The 19,446-nt window shown below is 25.7% G+C and overlaps 3 protein-coding genes across 3 annotated transcripts; 1 reads left to right on the forward strand and 2 right to left on the reverse strand.

Annotated features, from left to right (window-relative positions):
• Positions 1-12,703: 12,703 nt before the first annotated feature.
• Positions 12,704-14,837, reverse strand: BO86DRAFT_388177 (uncharacterized protein). The gene is made up of 3 exons (XM_025671789.1): positions 14,212-14,837; positions 13,995-14,148; positions 12,704-13,942 (listed from the first exon to the last, which is right to left on the reverse strand). The coding sequence occupies exons 1-3, from the start codon at positions 14,622-14,624 to the stop codon at positions 12,893-12,895; spliced, it is 1,617 nt and encodes a 538-aa protein (XP_025528866.1). The 5' UTR covers positions 14,625-14,837; the 3' UTR covers positions 12,704-12,892.
• On the forward strand, positions 14,817-16,668 carry BO86DRAFT_388179 (putative C2H2 finger domain protein). Its single transcript, XM_025671790.1, has 2 exons — positions 14,817-14,969; positions 15,059-16,668. Exons 1-2 carry the CDS (start codon positions 14,854-14,856, stop codon positions 16,593-16,595), a joined length of 1,653 nt encoding a protein of 550 aa, XP_025528867.1. The 5' UTR covers positions 14,817-14,853; the 3' UTR covers positions 16,596-16,668.
• A 132-nt stretch (positions 16,669-16,800) lies between these two features.
• Positions 16,801-19,239, reverse strand: BO86DRAFT_359596 (putative R3H and G-patch domain protein; the record flags this gene model as incomplete). Its single annotated transcript, XM_025669783.1, has 5 exons — positions 19,046-19,239; positions 18,874-18,989; positions 17,958-18,818; positions 17,323-17,908; positions 16,801-17,257 (listed from the first exon to the last, which is right to left on the reverse strand). The coding sequence occupies exons 1-5, from the start codon at positions 19,177-19,179 to the stop codon at positions 16,801-16,803; spliced, it is 2,154 nt and encodes a 717-aa protein (XP_025528868.1). The 5' UTR covers positions 19,180-19,239.
• Between the last annotated feature and the right edge of the window lie 207 nt (positions 19,240-19,446).

Consider the following 19,446-nt stretch of genomic DNA (forward strand, 5'->3'; position numbering starts at 1 on the left):
TTAATCTATTTAATCTATTTAATCTATTTAATCTATTTAATCTATTTAATCTATTTAATCTATTTAATCTATTTAATCTATTTAATCTATTTAATTTATTTAATTTATTTTACTTTAATAATCTAACTATTTTTTTAACTACCCTGTATATAACCTGTAATTTTTTTAACTGCTTATTTATTTTTTATTCTGTTTATAGCTTTTTAAGCTATATTTTATTTATAAATCTAAAAATAGTCTAACCCAGTAGCTAGTAAAAAATTTAGAGAACTAGTTATAAAAAATTATTTAGCTAAAAGCTGTTATTTTTACTATTTAATTAAACTAAAAATTAGACACTAGTTTACTTTTTAATACTATATAGCTTTTTTTAAAAAATAATAGTTTTAATAAGATATTAGTAATCCTGTAATCTTTAGCTATACTAAATAACCTAAAAAAGTTTACTTAGTACATTAATAAATATTTTAAAAAATAGTATAATATCTATAATAAACTATACTAATATACTATAAATACTACAACTATATTTACTAATACTTAATATACTATTATTATAAAAAATATACTACTTATTTATTAAGTAAAATAGATTTAGAAAAAAAAAACTAATCTAAACTACCAGCTTATAGAAGTAAATACTATTCAAAAATTATTTTTAAAAAATAAAACTAAGCCTAGATTAAATATACTAAAGCTATTTAAATTACTACTTTTATAATAAATATTCTAGTATAAACCCTAGAATTTATATTTATTACTAAGAATACTACAGCTGCTTTAATAAAAGTAATTATATTAATTATTTTTAAATTTTCTATTTTTATTTTTTTTTAAATATTTATTTAATTTTAATAAGTTTAAAGGTAACTGCTCCAACCTCTGCTGTTTTACTAACTAGATTTAAAAAAAAATAAAAATTAAAATTAATTAATATATTTTATCTACTTTTTATAAAATCTATATTATTAGCTGCCTTAGAAAAAAACCCTATATCTAAATATAATTTTATATTAAAAATAAAAAATATACTTTTTTAAACTATCTAAATATTCTTATTTTTTTAGAATACTTTTTTAAAAATCTAAATAAAAAATATACTATTTAAAATAAATTATTTAACTTTTAATAAAAGTAACAGAGCTTTTATAACTATTTTACTAAATTTTAGAAATTTATATATAAAGCTAAAATATATTTTAATATACTTTAACTAATATTTAAATAGAATATTAATTAAAGATTTAAGTTTATACTTATAAATAATACTTTTTTAAAAAAAAACTATTTTATACTAGTATATTTTTTTTAAAATTTAAAAAACTATTATACATAATATTTTTATAAATTTAGGCTAAGTAACTGCCCCTAGAAACCTGCTACTAACCCAGTACTATATACTTAAAAAAACTAGTTTAAACTACAGAATAAAAATAATTTAAAAAAAAATCTATTATTTTTAAATATAATTTTAAAAATTTATTTATTATATACTACTAGTTTTTTTACTAAAAAATTAACTACTATAATTACTAAAAATACTTCTACTATAAATTAAACTATTATTTTATTAAAAATTATTTTAAATCTAATATTAAAATACTGTAAGTAGTATTTATATATTTTTTATTTCTAAATATTTATATGTATTTACTATACTTATTATTTTTAAACTTTTATTTTTATTTAGTTTTAAAATACTATTTATCTTTTTACTATTTTATAAAACTTATTTTTAATAAATAATTTTATTTATAACTTTTATAAATTTTTTAATTTTATTTTCTGTTATAGTTTAAATATTTTTATTTATTTAATTTTAGTAAACAGCTAAAAAAAGTAAATTTATTTTAAACTGCTAACAGACCAACTTTTCTATATAATTATATATTATTTTAAAAACTATACTTAGAAAAATTCCTGTTAAAAAAAATTTAAAAAAACTAATTTAGTAATTATTTTTATTATTTTAAACTCTAAAGATATAAAAGTCCTAATCTATACTATAATTAATACTAGATATTTTATTTTAAAAGTAATAAACTAAAGCTGGGCTAAAGTCTACTAGTTATAATTATACTTTTTAAAAATCTATAAAATAATTATAAAATTTAATAGCTAATAAAAAAAATTAAGCTGTATTATTTACTATATCTAAATAACTCTAAAAATTTATAATTATATTAAAAAAAATTTTTAATTACTTATTTTATCTACTATTTAATTATTTTTAATTTTTTATAGCTAAAGATCTACAATTTCTATACCAGTTAATTTATATATATAGTTTAGTTTATTAGTTAGTACTACTAGAATTATTATAATATTTTATTAAAATTTTAAAAAATTAAAGTATTATATAATATACTAGTAAAAGTCTATTTTAAAAATATTATATTTTTAAAAGCTGTAGTAAAAAAATATTTATCTAATTTTATTAATAGTATATACTATTTATATATACTATAACTACTTAATATTTATAGTAATAATAAACTAAATTAATAAAATATTAAAACTTATTAGTAAACTAAAAAATATAATTCTATTTAAAAAATTTAAAAACTTTAAAAATATTTTTTTTTAAAAAAACTAAAAGGCTACTACTATACTAAAAGTATAACTATATTATTACTTTAAAAAATAAAAAAAGTCTACTGTTCAGCCCCCTATATAAAATATTTTAAAATAAATTATAAGTTTTAAAAAAATAGCTTTTAAAAAATTTAAAAAAAAATTATTTATTTTAGCTTATTACCAGTTACCTCTTTAGTTTTATTTATAAAAAAACCTGGGAAAGGCCTAAGATTCTATATTAACTACTATATTTAAAATACTATTTTTATAAAGAACAAATATCTGCTTCTACTTATAAAAAAATACTAAATAATTTAAAAAAAATAAAATACTTTATAAAAAGTAATATTATCAGCATCTTTAATAATATTAGAATTAAAAAAAGCTAAAAGTACTTAACTATATTTTAAATTTATTTAAAACTATATAAAATATTTATAATACTATTTAAACTAACTAGAGCCCCTACTATACTCTAGTAATATATTAATAATACTTTAAAAAATTATTTTAATATATTTTATACTACTTATTTAAATAATATTTTAATTTACAGCTGCTTTTATAAAAAAATATTTAAAATATATTTACTATATTTTATAAAAGTTAAAAAAAATAGAACTTTATACTAAATTATTTAAATATAAATTTATTATATTTAAAATTAAATTTCTAGGCCTAATTATAGACTGTAAAAGATTTTATATAGATTTAAAAAAAATTAAAACTATAGCTAAATAGCCTATTTTAATTTATATAACTAATATATAAGTTTTTTTAGATTTTAGTAATTTTTACTGTTAATTTATTTATAATTTTTTAAAACTAACTGCTCTGCTTATATATTTAATAAAAAAAATATTCTATTTATATAAACCTTAGATTACTAGAAAATATTTACTATATTTAAAAATACTTTTATTAAAATACTAGTTTTATAATTATTTAATTAATCTTATAATTTTATTTTAGAAACTAATATTTTTAACTATATATTAAAAAAAGTTTTATTTTAGTATAGTAATAATAGAGTACTATATTTTATTATATACTTTTTTAAAAAATACATCCCTATTAAATATAACTATAAAATTTATAATAAAAAATTACTTGCTATTATCTACTACTTTTAAAAATAGTAATCTAAGCTAAAAAAAATCCTATTTTTAATTTAAATTATTATTAACTATTATAATTTAAAATATTTTATATCTACTTAGCTGCTGAACCGCTAATAAATCTAATAATTTAAATTTTTATTATACTTTAACTTTAAAATTATTTATATATTTAAAAAATATAAAATTAAGTCTAACAGCCTAACTAAAAAATTAGATAATTTTTTTAAAAAAAAATAAATATCTGCTATACTAAAGCTAAATAGTTTTAAAATAAAAAATATTAATTTTATTTATTTACTAATACTACCCCCGACCCCACCAAAAAGTAAAAATAACAGAAAAAAAAATAATTTTAAAAAATAAAATAAAAAATATACTAAAAATAAACCTAACATCTATTTTATATATTTAAAAAAATATAATATTTAAAAATAAATAAGACTTATAACTTTTGTTTCAAATATAAATACCTTTTTATACTATATATAAAAAAAATAAATAGATTAAAAAAATACTAAAAGCTTTAGCTACTAATAAAAACTATTACCTAGATATATTACTAATATTATATAAAAAAAAGCTTTTTATTCTATAAAAATTAATTATACATATTTAATAATAAATAAATTAGAATTAATCTAACTAGACTAGTCTATAACAAATCTGTTTTTAAATACTTTAGAAAAGTTTATATATATAAGCTACTAGTTTAAAAATACTACTAGCCTAATATTTACTAATATATAAAATAATAAATAAGAAGTTACTATATCTACTTGAAAATAATGTTATTTAAAAAAATAAAATAAAAAATTCTAAAGCCTTTACTAGTATTTAAATAAGTATAGTATAAGGGTAATCCTATAGACACAGTCTACTAAGCTAACCCTATTTAATATTTTTATAGTATTTCTTTTATTTGCCCCTAAGCTGTTTTACAGCAGATAAGCTATAAACTTATATTTTCTTTTCTTATTTTTTCTTTTTTTTTATATTTAATATTTTGTATTATTAGTATTAAATTAGTAGAAATAAACTAATTTAACCGGTCCTAATATAACATTAACTATTATTTTTATTTTCTATTCTTTTTTTAAAACCTTTAATAACTATATATATAAAATATATATATTTTTATTATTTTAAAGGTTTCCCCTATATGCGTGCCGACGGCAATAATAATTAGTCTTAAAAAATATAAATTTAAAAAAATATAAACCTTAAAATTAAAAATTTTATATATAATTAAATAGTTACTAAAACTAAAAGAACTTTATTACTATAGCTTATAGGCTGTATAAAACTAATAAATAAAAACTAGATTCTAAACTAAGTTAAACCCTAAACTAACTAGTATTAAAACTAAAAAACCAGAACAGTTATAATAGTATAAAATATATTAAAAACTAAGTTTTTAAAAAAAAAATATAAATTAATTTTATTTATAAATAAGACTAGTAAAACCCCCGGTAGAGATATTACAGCTAAAGAAGTTTATAATTTTTATAAAAAAAATTTTATATATATTTTTAAGTTAATATTAAAAATTTATAGTAAATTTAAAAAAAATTAAACTATTAACTAAAGTAGATAAACTAAAGAAAAGACTAGTTTAATTAAAAATTAACTAAAAAATACTATTTTATAATATTAATCTATTAAAGGCTAAAAAATACTTTAAAAAATAAAGTAATTTAAATTAAAGTATAGTAAAATACTATATTAATTCTAATAACTAGTATAAATTAAAAAAATACTATATTTAAAAAAACTATAAAACTTTTTAATTTTTTAATATTTAATAATAGAAAAAGTATTATTTTTAAAAATTAGAGACTAGTAGTTAAGCAGAAACTTAAAGCTAATATTAACTATTATAAAAATCTATTTATATAAAAAATTTATATAACTAATTATTATAAAAGTAATATCTATAAATATTTATTTTCTAAACTAAAAATTAAAGCTAAATAATTTTTAAAAAATATAGTAGATATTTTATTTTATTTAGCTGTAATTTATATTAATCTAAACTAAAAATAGAATACTAAACTAAAATATATATATTTTAAAATAATATTTAAATAAAAATTTTATAATTTTTATACTTAGTTTTACTACCTGGCTGGTAAGGCAGATATTTTTAAAAAATTTTTAAAAATTTAATTTTTACTAAAAGCTGTTTTTAAAGTTTAAAAAACTAATTTTTATTAAATTTTAAAAATTTAATATTAATTTTAAATAGTATACTATTATCTGTACCAGAGTTTCTAAAAGTATAAATAAATATATAAAATATTATTATTAAATTTTATTTATAAATTAAAAAAATAATCTAAATAGTAGAATTATTTTATTAAGTAATAAAAATAAAATTAAAACTTTATTTAGATCCTGTATAAATAAAAAAATCTATACTATATTATTAGCCAAAAAAATACTTCTACTATAAAAAATCTAAATATTTAAATTATAATTATCTAAAAAAAATACTTCTAATCCAAATAATAAAAAAAACTAAATTTAAAAATATATTAATAAAAAACTTTATTTAAAAAAAGTTTTTATTTTAAATATACTAAGTATAAACCAGTAGTATATTAATTTAAAAATTCTATTAAAATCTTTTAAAAATAATTTTATAATTAAAATTCTAATTTTAAAAAATATAATAGCTATTTTTATTTAAATTCTAGTAGATATTAAAGTAAATATTTATATTTATATTAATATAAAATTTACAGTAAAAGTAGAAATATTTTTAAAAGTAAAATTATTTAAATTATAAAATATTTAAAATATAATTAGATTTAATAAAAGATTTTCTACTTTTTTAATATATATAATTTATTTTAATTTAATAGTAGAAAAAAGGCCTTTTACTTAAGTTTTTTTTCTAATACTAAATCTAGGATTTTATAATATAATTTTAAAAAAATTATAGCTGGCAAAGCAGAAAGTTTTATTTAATTATTATAAAAATTAATTAATATAATTTAATAAATTTTTATTTAAAAATAAAATTTAATACAAATTTTTATAAGTAGTACCCCCTGTTTTATTAAATACTAAAAGATTAATTATATATACTAAAAAAATACAGAGTAAAAAAATAAATTAATTTTTAAATTTAAAAAATATATAGTAAAAAATTAGCAGTTAATATATAATAAAAAAATTTTAATTTATAAAAAAATCTATTTTATATTAAAACTAATTCTGTATAGTTATAATTTATTTAAATATTTTATTAAAAATAAGCCCCCTTATAATATAAAAATTATTAAAAAATAGTAAAATAAAAGATTAAATTTAGTAATTTAAATATAAATTTTATAAATTTTAGATAAGATTAGGTTTTATATAACTAACTAAACTAAAGTATTTACTAAAATAAATAAAGTATTATATTTAAATAAAAAAATAAACTTAAAACTAAATTTATTATTAAAAGTATTAATTATTAAAAAAGATTAAAAGTAGCTAATTTAAAAATTATATTAATAAAAACAGCCGGCTTTTAGTAATATTTAAAAAAACTAAAGTTAAAAATTTTTATTACTTTTTTATAAAAAATTAAAAAAATAATTAATAAAAAAATATAATTACTTTTTACTAAATAAAAATAATAAGAAATTATAAAAACTTTTTTTTTAATATTATAATTTAATTAAAATATTTTTTAAATAAGTTTTTAATACCCTACTATTTTTTTATACTTATAATTATAAAATTTAGTTAAATAAAAAATTTTTATTTAAATATATTTTACTGTATAAAATAACAGTAAAAAAGCTAAAAGCTGTAAAATACTATATTATTAAAAATTTAAAAAAAAATTTTATTTTAAATTTTAAATTTTTTATATTATCTATTTTAATAGTCTAGAAATCTAGAGAAGAACTTTATATATATATAAACTATTAAAAGCTTAATATACTAATTAAAAAAAATTTATATCTACTAGTATTAATTAATAAAATTATTAATTAACTAAAATAAGCTAAAATATTTATAAAATTAAATATTAAATAAAATATTTACTATATTTATATAAATTTTAACTTAAGAAATCTAACTACTTTTTAAACTTAATATAGTATATTTAAATATAAGATTTTTTTATTTAGATTAGCTAATAAATCTACTGTATTTTAAAAACTAATAAATAAAATCTTTTATAAATATTTTAATAAGTTTATAACTATTTATATTAGTAATATTTTTATCTATAGTAATAATTTTTTTAAATATTAGATTTATATTAAATTAGTTTTTAAAAAACTATATAAAGCTGGTTTGTAAACAGTTATTTATAAATATAAATTTTATTATTTTAATAAATAAAATATAAGTAGATTTAAAAAAAATAACTATTATTAAGAATTAAAATATTTTAAAAACTATATATAAAGTATAATTATTTTTTAAATTTTATAATTTTTATTAATACTTTATTAAAAACTATAGTAAACTAGCTTAGCTATTAATTCTACTTATATATAAAAATACCCCTTTTATATAAGATAAAAAATACTAAATAGTTCTTAAATTTTTAAAAAATATTTTAACTATAATACTAGTACTAATCTATTATAATTCTGTTTATTTTACTAGATTAAAAATAAATATTATAAATAAAACTATTATTAAAGTTTTTATTTAATATATTAATAATTAATAGTATTCTGTTTTATTTTTTTTTAAAAACTATAATATCTGCTAAATAGAATTATAATATTTATAATAAGAAAATATTAGCTATTATTTAGTCTATAAAAATTTAAAAAATAAAACTAAAAAAACTATAAAAATTTTTTTAAAGTATTTATTAATTATAAAGTATTAAAATATTTTATAATTTTAAAAAAGTTAAATACTAATAAATATAATAGGCTAAGTTTTTATTTAAATATTATTTTTAAATTTAATATAGACTAGAAAAGATAAATATACTGGCAGATATACTTATATAATAAAAAAAATTAATAAATTAATAAATTAAAAATATAATTAAATTATATTATATTTTAAGTAGCTAAATCTGAAGACTTTATAACTGCTAATATTATTTATATTATTTTTATTAAATAAAAAATTACTACTAATAAACCAGATTCTATATACTAACTATAAATTAGATAAACTTATTTAAAAATAAAAAAATATTAATAATCTAAATAGTTTTTACTTTTTAAAAATTAAATTATTAAATAAAATATACTATAAACTATTAACTGTATACTTTAAATAAATAAAAACTTTAAAATTGGTTAAGTAGTATTACTATTAAAATATTTAAAATAAAAATATTTAATAATATTTAAATAATTATATAATTTATAAATATAAAAATTACTAAAAAAAACTACTACAGAGTTTATTTTAACTATTTTTAGTTACTAATAAACTATAATAGTATATATTTATAGATTTTTAATACTGCTAAAAATATATAACAATATAATATAGTATATATAATAATAAACTAGTTTTTTAAATAAATAGTATTTATTTTATATATAAAAAATATTACTATATAGAATATAGTTTATTTATTTATATTTAAATAAGGCCTTTAGATACTATTATTTTTAATAAAAAACCCTAGTTTATTTTGAAATTTTAGTAAAAGTTTTATTATATTTTTTAAATTAAGCTGAAACTTTTTATAGTTTACTATTTCTAAACTAATAAATAAATTAAAAATATAAATCAGTATCTAGTTTAAAAACTAATTTTTCTTATTAATAATTTTTATAATAATTAGTTAAAATTATTACTAGTAATAGACTTTACCACCACCTATCTACTGTATATAATTTTTAAAATATTTTTATTTTAAATAAAATATAGATATTAGTTTTAATTATTTTTTAACTAAAAGCCTTTAATAAATATTAAATTAAATAATATAAATATTACTTATACCTAGAGTATTGTAACTTATTTTAAAAATATTTAAAAGTTTATTAAAACTAATATTACTAATTTTTAAAAATAATAAATTATATAGGCTAACTAATACTGGAAAAAAACTTTAATTTAAATAAAAAGCAGAATTTATATAAATTATTTAACTAAAACTAAAAATAGTTATTTAAAAAGTTAACTAATAAATAATACAGTCTATATAAAATTTTAATAAAATTAAATATATTCCAAGTTTAGTTATCTATTAGTATTAAAATATATCTAGTATTTTATTTAGAAAAGCTTTAAATTATACTAACTAGTAATCTACTGCTAGAATAAACTTAAAATTAAACAGAACTAATTATAATAAATTAAAATATAAAGTATAAAATAAACTAAATTTTTAACTTTTATATATTTTAAAAATATTTAATATACTATATTAAGTAAAAAAGTTTAAATAAAATAAATCTAATATAGTACTCTGCTAGTAATCTAAAAAATACCCCTATATTTTTAAAAAAGTTTTATAATTTTTACTTAATAAGCCCAGGTTTTTTAAAATACCTTTTAGCCTAGCTAAAAGCAGCTGTAGAAAAAGTTTTTAATTTAAATTATTTTAATAATAATTTTTTTAAACCCCAGAAAATAAGTATAGTCTACTATTATATTATAAAAGTAATTTTAAAAAAGGCTATAAAAATACTTTTTATCTGCAGACAGCTAAAGCGAATTTTAGAAATAATATAAAAATAATTCTATAAATATAATCTACTAAGTTAATTTTATTTAATATTTTTATAGTATTTGTTTTATTTACCTCTAAGCTGTTCTACAGTAGATAAGCTATAGGCTTATATTTTTTTTATTTTCTCTTCTTCTTTTTATAATTAATATTCTATATTGTTAGTACTAAATTGGTAAAAATAAACTGATTTAACCGGCCCTGACAATAGTAGAATATATTTATAAACTTTTTATATATTTATATAAAAGCTAAAACTATAACACTATTTTAATAATTATTAACTATTTAATAAAAATAAAATATTTAATATTATATAATTTTACTGCTAATACTGCTGCTGTTGTAACTATATATATTAAATATATATAAAAATTATATAATTTATTCTAATTTATTTTTTTAAATAAAAAATTTTAGTTTATTTTTAAATTTTAAAAATATTTAATATAATAACTAGATATTACCAGTAAGCTTTTTATAATATATTACCCTAAAATTAACAGCTAAACTTAAAAAGTTAATATAATATTTAAATAATACTTTTATATTTATATAAATTATTTATAAAATAATTAAAGCTAATAGCTTCTTTTAGCTAGATTTACTTTAAATATAATTTATTTTAATACTATTAAAACTATTTTATTTTTTATAAACTACAGCTTTTATTTTTATATAGATTTTGAGTCTATAGTAATTCTAAACAGCCTAGCTGTTAAAAATATAGACCAGTTTATTATAAAAATATAAGCTATTATTAAATTTATTAAAACAGAAATATCTACCGCCCAAGCCTAATATATAAAATAAATAAATTAATAATATAAATTTATAAAAAAATTTAAAAAAAAAATTAAAAAGTATAGTTAAATATTTAATATATTAAAATACTAAAATCTAGTAAAAAGCTTAATTAAAATATTTTAAAACTATATAAAATTAAAAAAAATAATTAGTTTATATATTTATTTACTAGTTTTATTTTTTAGTATAAAAATATACCCTATATTTAATACCAGTTTATTTATTTTTATTAGTAAAAAACTAGTTTTAGAATAGTATTAACCTCTACTACCTTATATAAAAATTAATAAATTTAAAATTAAAAATTAAAAATATTTTAAATTTTATATAAAACTACAGAGGACGCGGCCGCCCTTAACTAATATATATTATAAAATAAATTAAATATTTAAATCTAACTACTAAGCTAGTCCAGTACTTAAAAAATATTTATTAAATAATTAAAAACTTTTATTACTATTATTTTAATAAATTATAATCTATATTTTAATAAAGCTTAGCTTTAAAAAGGGGGTAAACTATTATAGTATAAATTTAATATATTTATTTTATCTATTCTACTTATTTAATCTATTTAATTTATTTAATTTATTTAATTTTAATAATTTAACTATTTTTTTTATTTATTTTATATATAATCTGTAGTTTTTTTTAACTGTTTATCTGCTTTTAATTCTGTTTATAGCTTTTTAAGCTATATTTTATTTATAAATCTAAAAATAGCCTAATCCAGTAGCTAATAAAAAATCTAAAAAACTAGTTATAAAAAATTATTTAGTTAGAAGCTATTATTTCTACTATCTAGCCAGACTAAGAACCAGACACCAGCTTGCTTCTTAACAGTATCCAAATATTACAATATCTAGTTTTTAGTTTAGCTAAATAGTAAAAATAATAGTTTTAGTTAAATAATTTTTTATAACTAGTTTTTTAAATTTTCTATTAGCTACTGGACTAGACTATTTTTAGATTTATAAATAAAATATAGCTTTTTAAGCTATAAGTAGAATTATAAATAAATAAACAGTTAAAAAAATTATAACCTATATATAAAGCAGTTAAAAAAACAGTTAGATTATTAAAGTAGAATAGGTTAAATAAATAAAATAGATTAAACAGATAGAATAGGTGGAATTAGTATATTAGGTCTGTACTATAACAATCAGCAACCTTTGTTACTAATATCAATGAATAAATATAGAAAATACTGCTATTCTCTAAAGGTATATAAAATATATATTTAAATAGCCAAAAAAAATATACTGCTGTATATTAAAACCCCTTAAATATATATAAAAAGAACTATAGAATAGTAAAATATAGAAACTTCTGCTATATAAGTAGTATAAAAGGTAGAGGTAATAAATAAAAAGCAGAATATTGCTATAGCAAAGATTAGAATGTCAGAATATTACTATTAGCCATCACTAACAATAGTGGGATTATTAAGATTTAAACTCCTACTAGAAGCATTCGGAATTTTTTTGACTAATATAATAATATAGTACATTCTAATACAAGAATACCAAGATACCATACTTATTAATCATCTGGATATTCATCCATAATATTACTCACGAAAACCCTTCTATCACTATCCCATCTCTTGAAGTGTTTGCCTGCGATCGCAACCAGGCTGGGTGGCAAATCTGCTATCTCCGTGACAAGAGGCTCAATGCTTTCTTCTGCCACGTACCGAACACTTCTATCCTCAACACTGGAATCGTCAGCTCCACAGTCGGTTAGTAAATTTATCAAGCACAGTCACATACAGTACATGATAGAAACTCTGGTGTCGACCATCCCGAAGATTGTCCACTCCCATACGTCTCATCCACTGCTCACCCGCACCACACTCCACATCCCACCCGGTAATAATGGCACGGTATGCGTATCGGCGATGCCTGAAAACCTGGCCAATTCGATATCTGACACTGCCATCTTGAGCGGAGCGCTTCTTGACCTCCCTCGGAATCCCGTCCACAGCCCGCATAATATGAAGACTTTCCAAGATGTTGTCATGCTCAGCCATACCGCTGAAAATAGGAGTGATGAAGTGCTCAACCAGATCTACATCTGACGGAAATTCCATGGCTAGAAGCTCCATCAACGATGGAAGGCTATGCCTCAACTCGATAGACCGAGCCGGATCTGAAAGTAGCATAGATGACCAGACAGCGGCATATTTTGCACTGACCAAATCAACTGACGCAAAATGTACATCGTCGAAATCACTGCTGCGCTGAATAGAGTTCAATATGTTCTTGCTGCAACGAAGCACGATCTCCGATACCTCAGACTTGCCAAGGAACGTCGATTGTTCCGCAGCGGAGGCTCCCAAGAAGTTCAACTGATGCTGCAAATCTATAATTGGTGTCTCCTTGTCTGATCTGAATGGATCCATATAAATTGGACCTCCTCGCATTCCAGCTTCGACTGCATGATCATCGACATCATATCCGGTCGCAGGCATGACAATCACGTGAACGTGGAAGGGGAATCCGCATGGCCGGGCGTCTAGGCCTAGTTTCTGTGCAACATGGCAGTAAATAGTAGCTGAGACTAGAGGGAGTGAGTTGTGTGCAGGATCGTTCAGTGAAACACCTAAGAAATTATGTTCCAGGCGATGATAACTCCTTCCTGGTTCAATACCATTGAAATTGTTCGCTCTTAGGAAGCCTGCGATGGCTCTAGCCTTCTCACGACAGGTTAATTGTTGAAAATGTGGGTGTTGTTCGATAAACAATGATGTGACATTATCCAACTTGATGACAATCTTCGAAGCAAATCAGTAATAGTGACATTTCCAACTTAAGATGCTGGCCTACCTCTTCGAGACTGCCAAACCCACTCTCCGGAATGAACAGATCGAATGCGCCAAGCGCTCTACTCAAAGACACAGCCTCTCCACGTCTAAGTTTTTCCCACTCCCGGATGGCAAAACTTCGATGAAGACAGGACAAGACCGCTCTAGCGTAATATCTTTAATGGTAGATGTATGGTTAAACAATATGGCAGGCAGAATATAAAGTTAATGGTACCAACCTCCGCGCCAAATGGTCTTCTGCCTCAGACCCCACAGAGATGTTATGTGAAAGAGCATCTTTAGCATCGTATCCAAGGTCAGTTATCGCTTGGATCTGCTCGATCCTCCCAGCCTGACTGCAGAGTATTTTGTTCAGCAGGCGTGTGGTTGTGCGGTAGCTTGTATGCTTCGTTACATAGAGTCGTTTCCAATCCGTATTGGCTATGGGAGCTGTCAATCTCTTAGGCAATTCGTGACCAGAGGCCCAATATTTGAACTCTGTCAAACAATAATAGCGCCATAGTGTTGGTTCATTAGTGACGCCATGAAATCTGCGAGCTGTTTGTTCTAATGCAGCCGTGGAGAAGGGTTCACAGTAATGAAGGACGTGTTGTAGCAGCTCTTCAGGGAGACAATCAAGAGACACAACCATCCCGCGTGACAAGGATATAAGGATGACTTCTGAGATTATGACAAAATGACCTCAACACTAGGCTGGGGAATGAGTCGTCACACTAGTGAGCACCTGTATGTACTGATATCATTTGAGGTTGGAGACCACGAATCAGAGCTGGGCGGATACCCGGGTACTTTACAACCATAATTCGACCATATTTCTTTCAATTCTTCTACCGCGACGATCTGGAACGAATACCGCTGGAATGGGCCAATACTACTCCACAACGAACACTAAAGAACCCGGTACCTCTGTCGATGAGAATAAGAAGGTCGGGTATTATGAACTCTTGCAGGTCGCTCGAGACGCATCTGGAGAAGAGTAAGCCACTTCTCTTGACCCCCCTTCCTTTCTCACACTCTTTGCCTAGCTTACTCAAAACTGACACTATCCGGCGGCTGCTTAATAAGAATAAAAAGGGCATACAGGAGAAAAGCTCTGGAGTTACATCCTGACAAGAACTTTGGAAATGTGGAAAACGCGACAAAGCTATTTGCAGAGGTCCAGGCTGCTTACGAAGTGCTCTCAGATCCCCAAGAGCGCGCCTGGTATGATTCTCATCAAGAAGCCATTTTAGGGCAGGATGGCAAATTTGAAGATGTCAGATTATCGAACAATACCAGAATCACGACTGCAAATGAAATCTTTGGACTGTTCTCACAATTCAGTCCTCGAATGGAGTTTTCCGATGCCCCTGAAGGGTTCTACGGTGGTCTTCGTGAGATTTTTTCACGTCTCGCTCTGGAGGAAGAGCTAAGTACCTCCGGCGAAAGAACAAATACAGCAAAATATCCAACCTTTGGCCATCGCGACGATGGATATGAGGACGTTGTGCGTCCCTTTTACGTGGCGTGGAGTGGCTTCTCAACAACAAAGACATTCGCGTGGAAAGATAAATACCGTTATTCAGAGGCCCCAGACCGTCGTGTTAGGCGGCTGATGGAGAAAGAGAACAAACGTCTACGTGAGGATGGGATTCGGGAATTCAATGATGCAGTTCGGTCGCTTGTGGCGTTTATCAAGAAGCGTGACCCACGATACAAGTCCGGTGCTCAGAGCGAATCTCAGCGACAAGAATTTCTTCGTCGTTCCACTGCTGCGCAAGCTGCCAAGTCACGAGCAGTCAATCAAGCCAAGTTTCGCGAATATGTCGCACCGGAGTGGGCGATGTCACAAGATCACAGTGACAATGATTCTGATAACAGCTACAATATCTCGGATGTCGCGGTAGAGCTTTTTGATTGTATTGTGTGTCATAAAAGCTTTAAGAGTGCTAAGCAATTTGAGACACACGAACAAAGCAAGAAACATATTAAGGCTGTCAAACAGTTGCAAAAAGAAATGAGAGCGGAGAATACGCAGCTGGGGTTGGTGGATGATTTCTCTGCCTTCGACTCTACGCAACAAACAACCGCATTGGCATGTAACAGCTCAACTTCTGTTCTAGACATGAACAAGAAGTCACAGTCAGCTTCACCAAATCCCAAATCACTGGATCGCAGTAGTTCAAATGCAGAAACACAGAGTGAAAACAACGATTTCGACAATCACAATAACCCATATACTGGCATCAGCAATACTTCCAGTTCCTCCAAGGAGCCAAATGATAGTTCGGATTGTGACACTGACTATGCGCCCCGAGATTGTGTGAAAGATCGACTTCAGCTAATAGACGATGATATACAAAATCCGGCAGGCACGATAGATGATCTAACTCAAAACCTGTCAGCAACACAGATACACGAGAAGCCACCGGTGACTCCAGCAAAGTTGGGAAAAGCCAAGCTAAAGCGTCTGAAGAAGGCCCAACAAGCCGAGAATCAGGCACAAGACCGCCAATGTGCCACCTGTGGCGTTGCCTTTGCCTCTAGATCACAGCTTTTTACCCATATTAGAAAGTCTGGCCATGCTCAGCTCCGGGTGCAGGCATTTGCAACCAAGAGGTGATTGTGACACATTGAACAAAATGGCGTAAATATCTTGACTTCATCGAGCTTTCTCCTTGGTTGAAAATCCTCGTGCCTTTTGGGCAACCACCAGTACCTATATCTCGAAAACTTCATGAAGTCCTGCTGACATGCTGCTTCTATAACACGAAATTTGATCAACGTGACTAGCGAGGCCCGCTACAGGTGTCTCTTTACACATCAATCTAGCCAAGGCCAGCCCTAGAGTTCTTTACCACATGCGCCACCGGCTGTAGAATACCCTTATTATTGGTAGCCCCCAGGGGCGTGCCAATGCTCCAACCCATCTTTTCAAGCATAGCTCTCCCTCGGTTTCCTGCGCCAATTTCTGGTGCCGAAGCACCAACAACTTCCCCATCCATGTATGTTGCCGATGCGTCGGGGCGTCCACGTCGACCTTTGGCTGGTTTTGTCGCCTTGTGGTCCCAAGATTTGGAGCCTCGTTGGACGTACTTGCCCTTCGACAGTATTCGTTCCAGTTGAGGGATGGTTTGCTGAGTAAAACCTGGAGTCCGAGACGTCTTGTTCATGATTGGAAACCGATTCGCTCCTTTACCCCGTGACTGAGAAGTGAGACACAACATGTTCGCCAGTTCATGTACTAGCTTTCGTTGTTGCTTCGCCATTGGAGGGAGAACCAAGCTACTGGTGCCACCTTGCGTTAGATTCTGAATACTAGAGAATACAATGAAGGTTTCAGAAGGTACCTATGCTTTGTTGACAACAGAAAAAGTCGTATTTCCATCTTCAGTTCGGTAGTGTCCATTCCTTTTGCGTACTTCACTCTGAGATCTGGCTCGGCAGTTTGTCGACCAAGCAACCCTTCAGAGCGAAGTTGCTCTCTTTGCTGCTTTCTCGATCTTTTCTTAGCGCGGTCGGTTTGCCATGCACTCAGGAGTTCCGCCTCCAAGTCACTGTCAGGCAAGTAAGCATTGAAACCACGACCATTCCCTTTGGGCTTTTTCTTCAGACTGGGTCGGTTGAAGTCCATGATGTCGAACCCGTAGTAGGGATCAAGATCCAGCGCGTCAGCAAACGCATTCGCCGATGCAAACATGCTTTCCTCTTGGTGGTCTTGTTGAACATCTGAAGAGGGATCTCTAGTCTCTGATTCGATTCCATGGGCAGAATCAGTATCAGAGGACGAGTCTGACAGCACTGTGCAGTTCATTCCATCGGCCTCAGCGTGCTCGAGATCATTGTCGATCAGTTGGCTGCTTTCCCGGTCGTATCCATCCGTGCCTGGGGCAACCAATAGGCCTTGTGTTGTCGGCTCCACCTCCGGGTCATTGCCTGGTATGGTTAGCATGAGGACATCTATTGCAGGGATATCTCCACCTACATCCTGCACGGTCGATGCACTCCTTCGAGGACCGCCGGCGAGCGGTTTCAATACGAGATGATGTTGCTCTACCGGCACGTCCGGTGCTGCTGTTGGAACGTGGTAAATGGCCTGTATTCGCCATGGTATACGCTTCAGAACCTCTTTTCTGGCTGCGCCCGCCCTGTAGCATCAAATATTCATCATCCATGTTTGCGATATAATCAGCCAGGACAGCGTCTTCATCTGTTGCGGAAACCCTCCGCATCGTCTTCTCCTTCTTATTTGTCCTTTTGACCTTGAGGCTGATATAATCTGGACATTCGCCCAGACCCTGTCCAACCGGGGACTCTTGTGCTGGTGCTAAGTCGGGTCTGAACGGTGAGACACTTCCAGGGTATCTATCGACAGGGACGGTCCGCCTCGTGTCGTCGGCGGGGCTGTGGGTGTCTGTGAATATGGCGACGGATATCGATCCTGACTCTCTGGGAGGATGCTCGGCTACCTGACTTCGGCGCCCTGGGAAAACCACCTCGTCCTCGCTGGAGTCCTCTGTGTCCGGAGACCATAGTGCGGCCATGTCCGATGTGACTCTGGGAGTAAGACTTTCGTCGGGCGGTTCGAGGTGGCATTGGTCATTGCTAACTCCGAGAGATGGGCTTAAAAGCGTGGCAGCATCAGATGACTCTCCGGTTGGCAAATCCTGGGGTTTGTGGAGAGGTTCTGGATGGTGTGGATTTATTTCTTGATCTATAGATGCCGTATTTCGTGCGCTGACGAATTGTATGACTTGGTGGCGAAGAGAGGTGTCTATCCTTCGTGAGCTGCGGCCCTCTGTATTGCGTGCTTCTTGTTGCAGGGTAAAATGGTTTTTGCCTGTGGCTTCTGTGGCGTTAGCATAAACATGTGAGTATTCATAGTAAACCGGCGCCAGTACCTTGGAGGCTGGGTACTATTATTTTGTTCTTTTTAACCCTCGGCTTCACCTTGGACCGTGGCATCCTGAAGCCGCTCTTTTGTGTGCGTAGATGCTTGTGGCAGTACTGGATGTACCTAAAAAGGATGTAAGCGATGTGTAAGAATTGCAGTAGTCACTTTTCAAAACTTACCCGGGGCGGCGGCTCTGGGTTTTTTCCACTTTGTCGGGCGGGCGGTGAGTGAATATCTGCGGGGTGGGATCGCTGTCCACTCTCCACCTGAGTGGGTATCTACTACTATCTAGATCGCTGAAGCTGTCCGGCATCTTTGCACTGCCTGCTTTGGATGGGTATGTGCACTTGGTGGGTATATCCACGGCACGTATAGCCTTTTGGTTACTTTGTCTTGGTAGTGTAAGATACTTCTTTGTGGGGTGCTATCCTAGATTTTGATGGAGTCGTCCGGCCACTGCCCTGCGTTTATATATAGTTCTACTCGTACCTTTGTATAAACATCACCAGAATTATCACCCGCAGGAAGAAGACACTGCAAAGTAAAGAACAGGAAAAAGCTCCGTGAAAACTTTCGATAG

This window comes from Aspergillus japonicus (assembly GCF_003184785.1).
Source record: "Aspergillus japonicus CBS 114.51 unplaced genomic scaffold BO86scaffold_16, whole genome shotgun sequence".
In the NCBI taxonomy this organism is placed as follows: domain Eukaryota; kingdom Fungi; phylum Ascomycota; class Eurotiomycetes; order Eurotiales; family Aspergillaceae; genus Aspergillus; species Aspergillus japonicus.

Coding starts and splice junctions, on each gene's coding strand:
- BO86DRAFT_388177 (XM_025671789.1), bottom strand. CDS start 14,624: ATGGTTGTGTCTCTTGATTGTCTCCCTGAAGAGCTGCTACAACACGTC. Junction 14,149..14,211: donor GAAGACCATTTGGCGCGGAG/GTTGGTACCATT, acceptor CTACCATTAAAG/ATATTACGCTAGAGCGGTCT. Junction 13,943..13,994: donor GGTTTGGCAGTCTCGAAGAG/GTAGGCCAGCAT, acceptor TTTGCTTCGAAG/ATTGTCATCAAGTTGGATAA.
- BO86DRAFT_388179 (XM_025671790.1), top strand. CDS start 14,854: ATGGGCCAATACTACTCCACAACGAACACTAAAGAACCCGGTACCTCT. Junction 14,970..15,058: donor CGAGACGCATCTGGAGAAGA/GTAAGCCACTTC, acceptor CTGCTTAATAAG/AATAAAAAGGGCATACAGGA.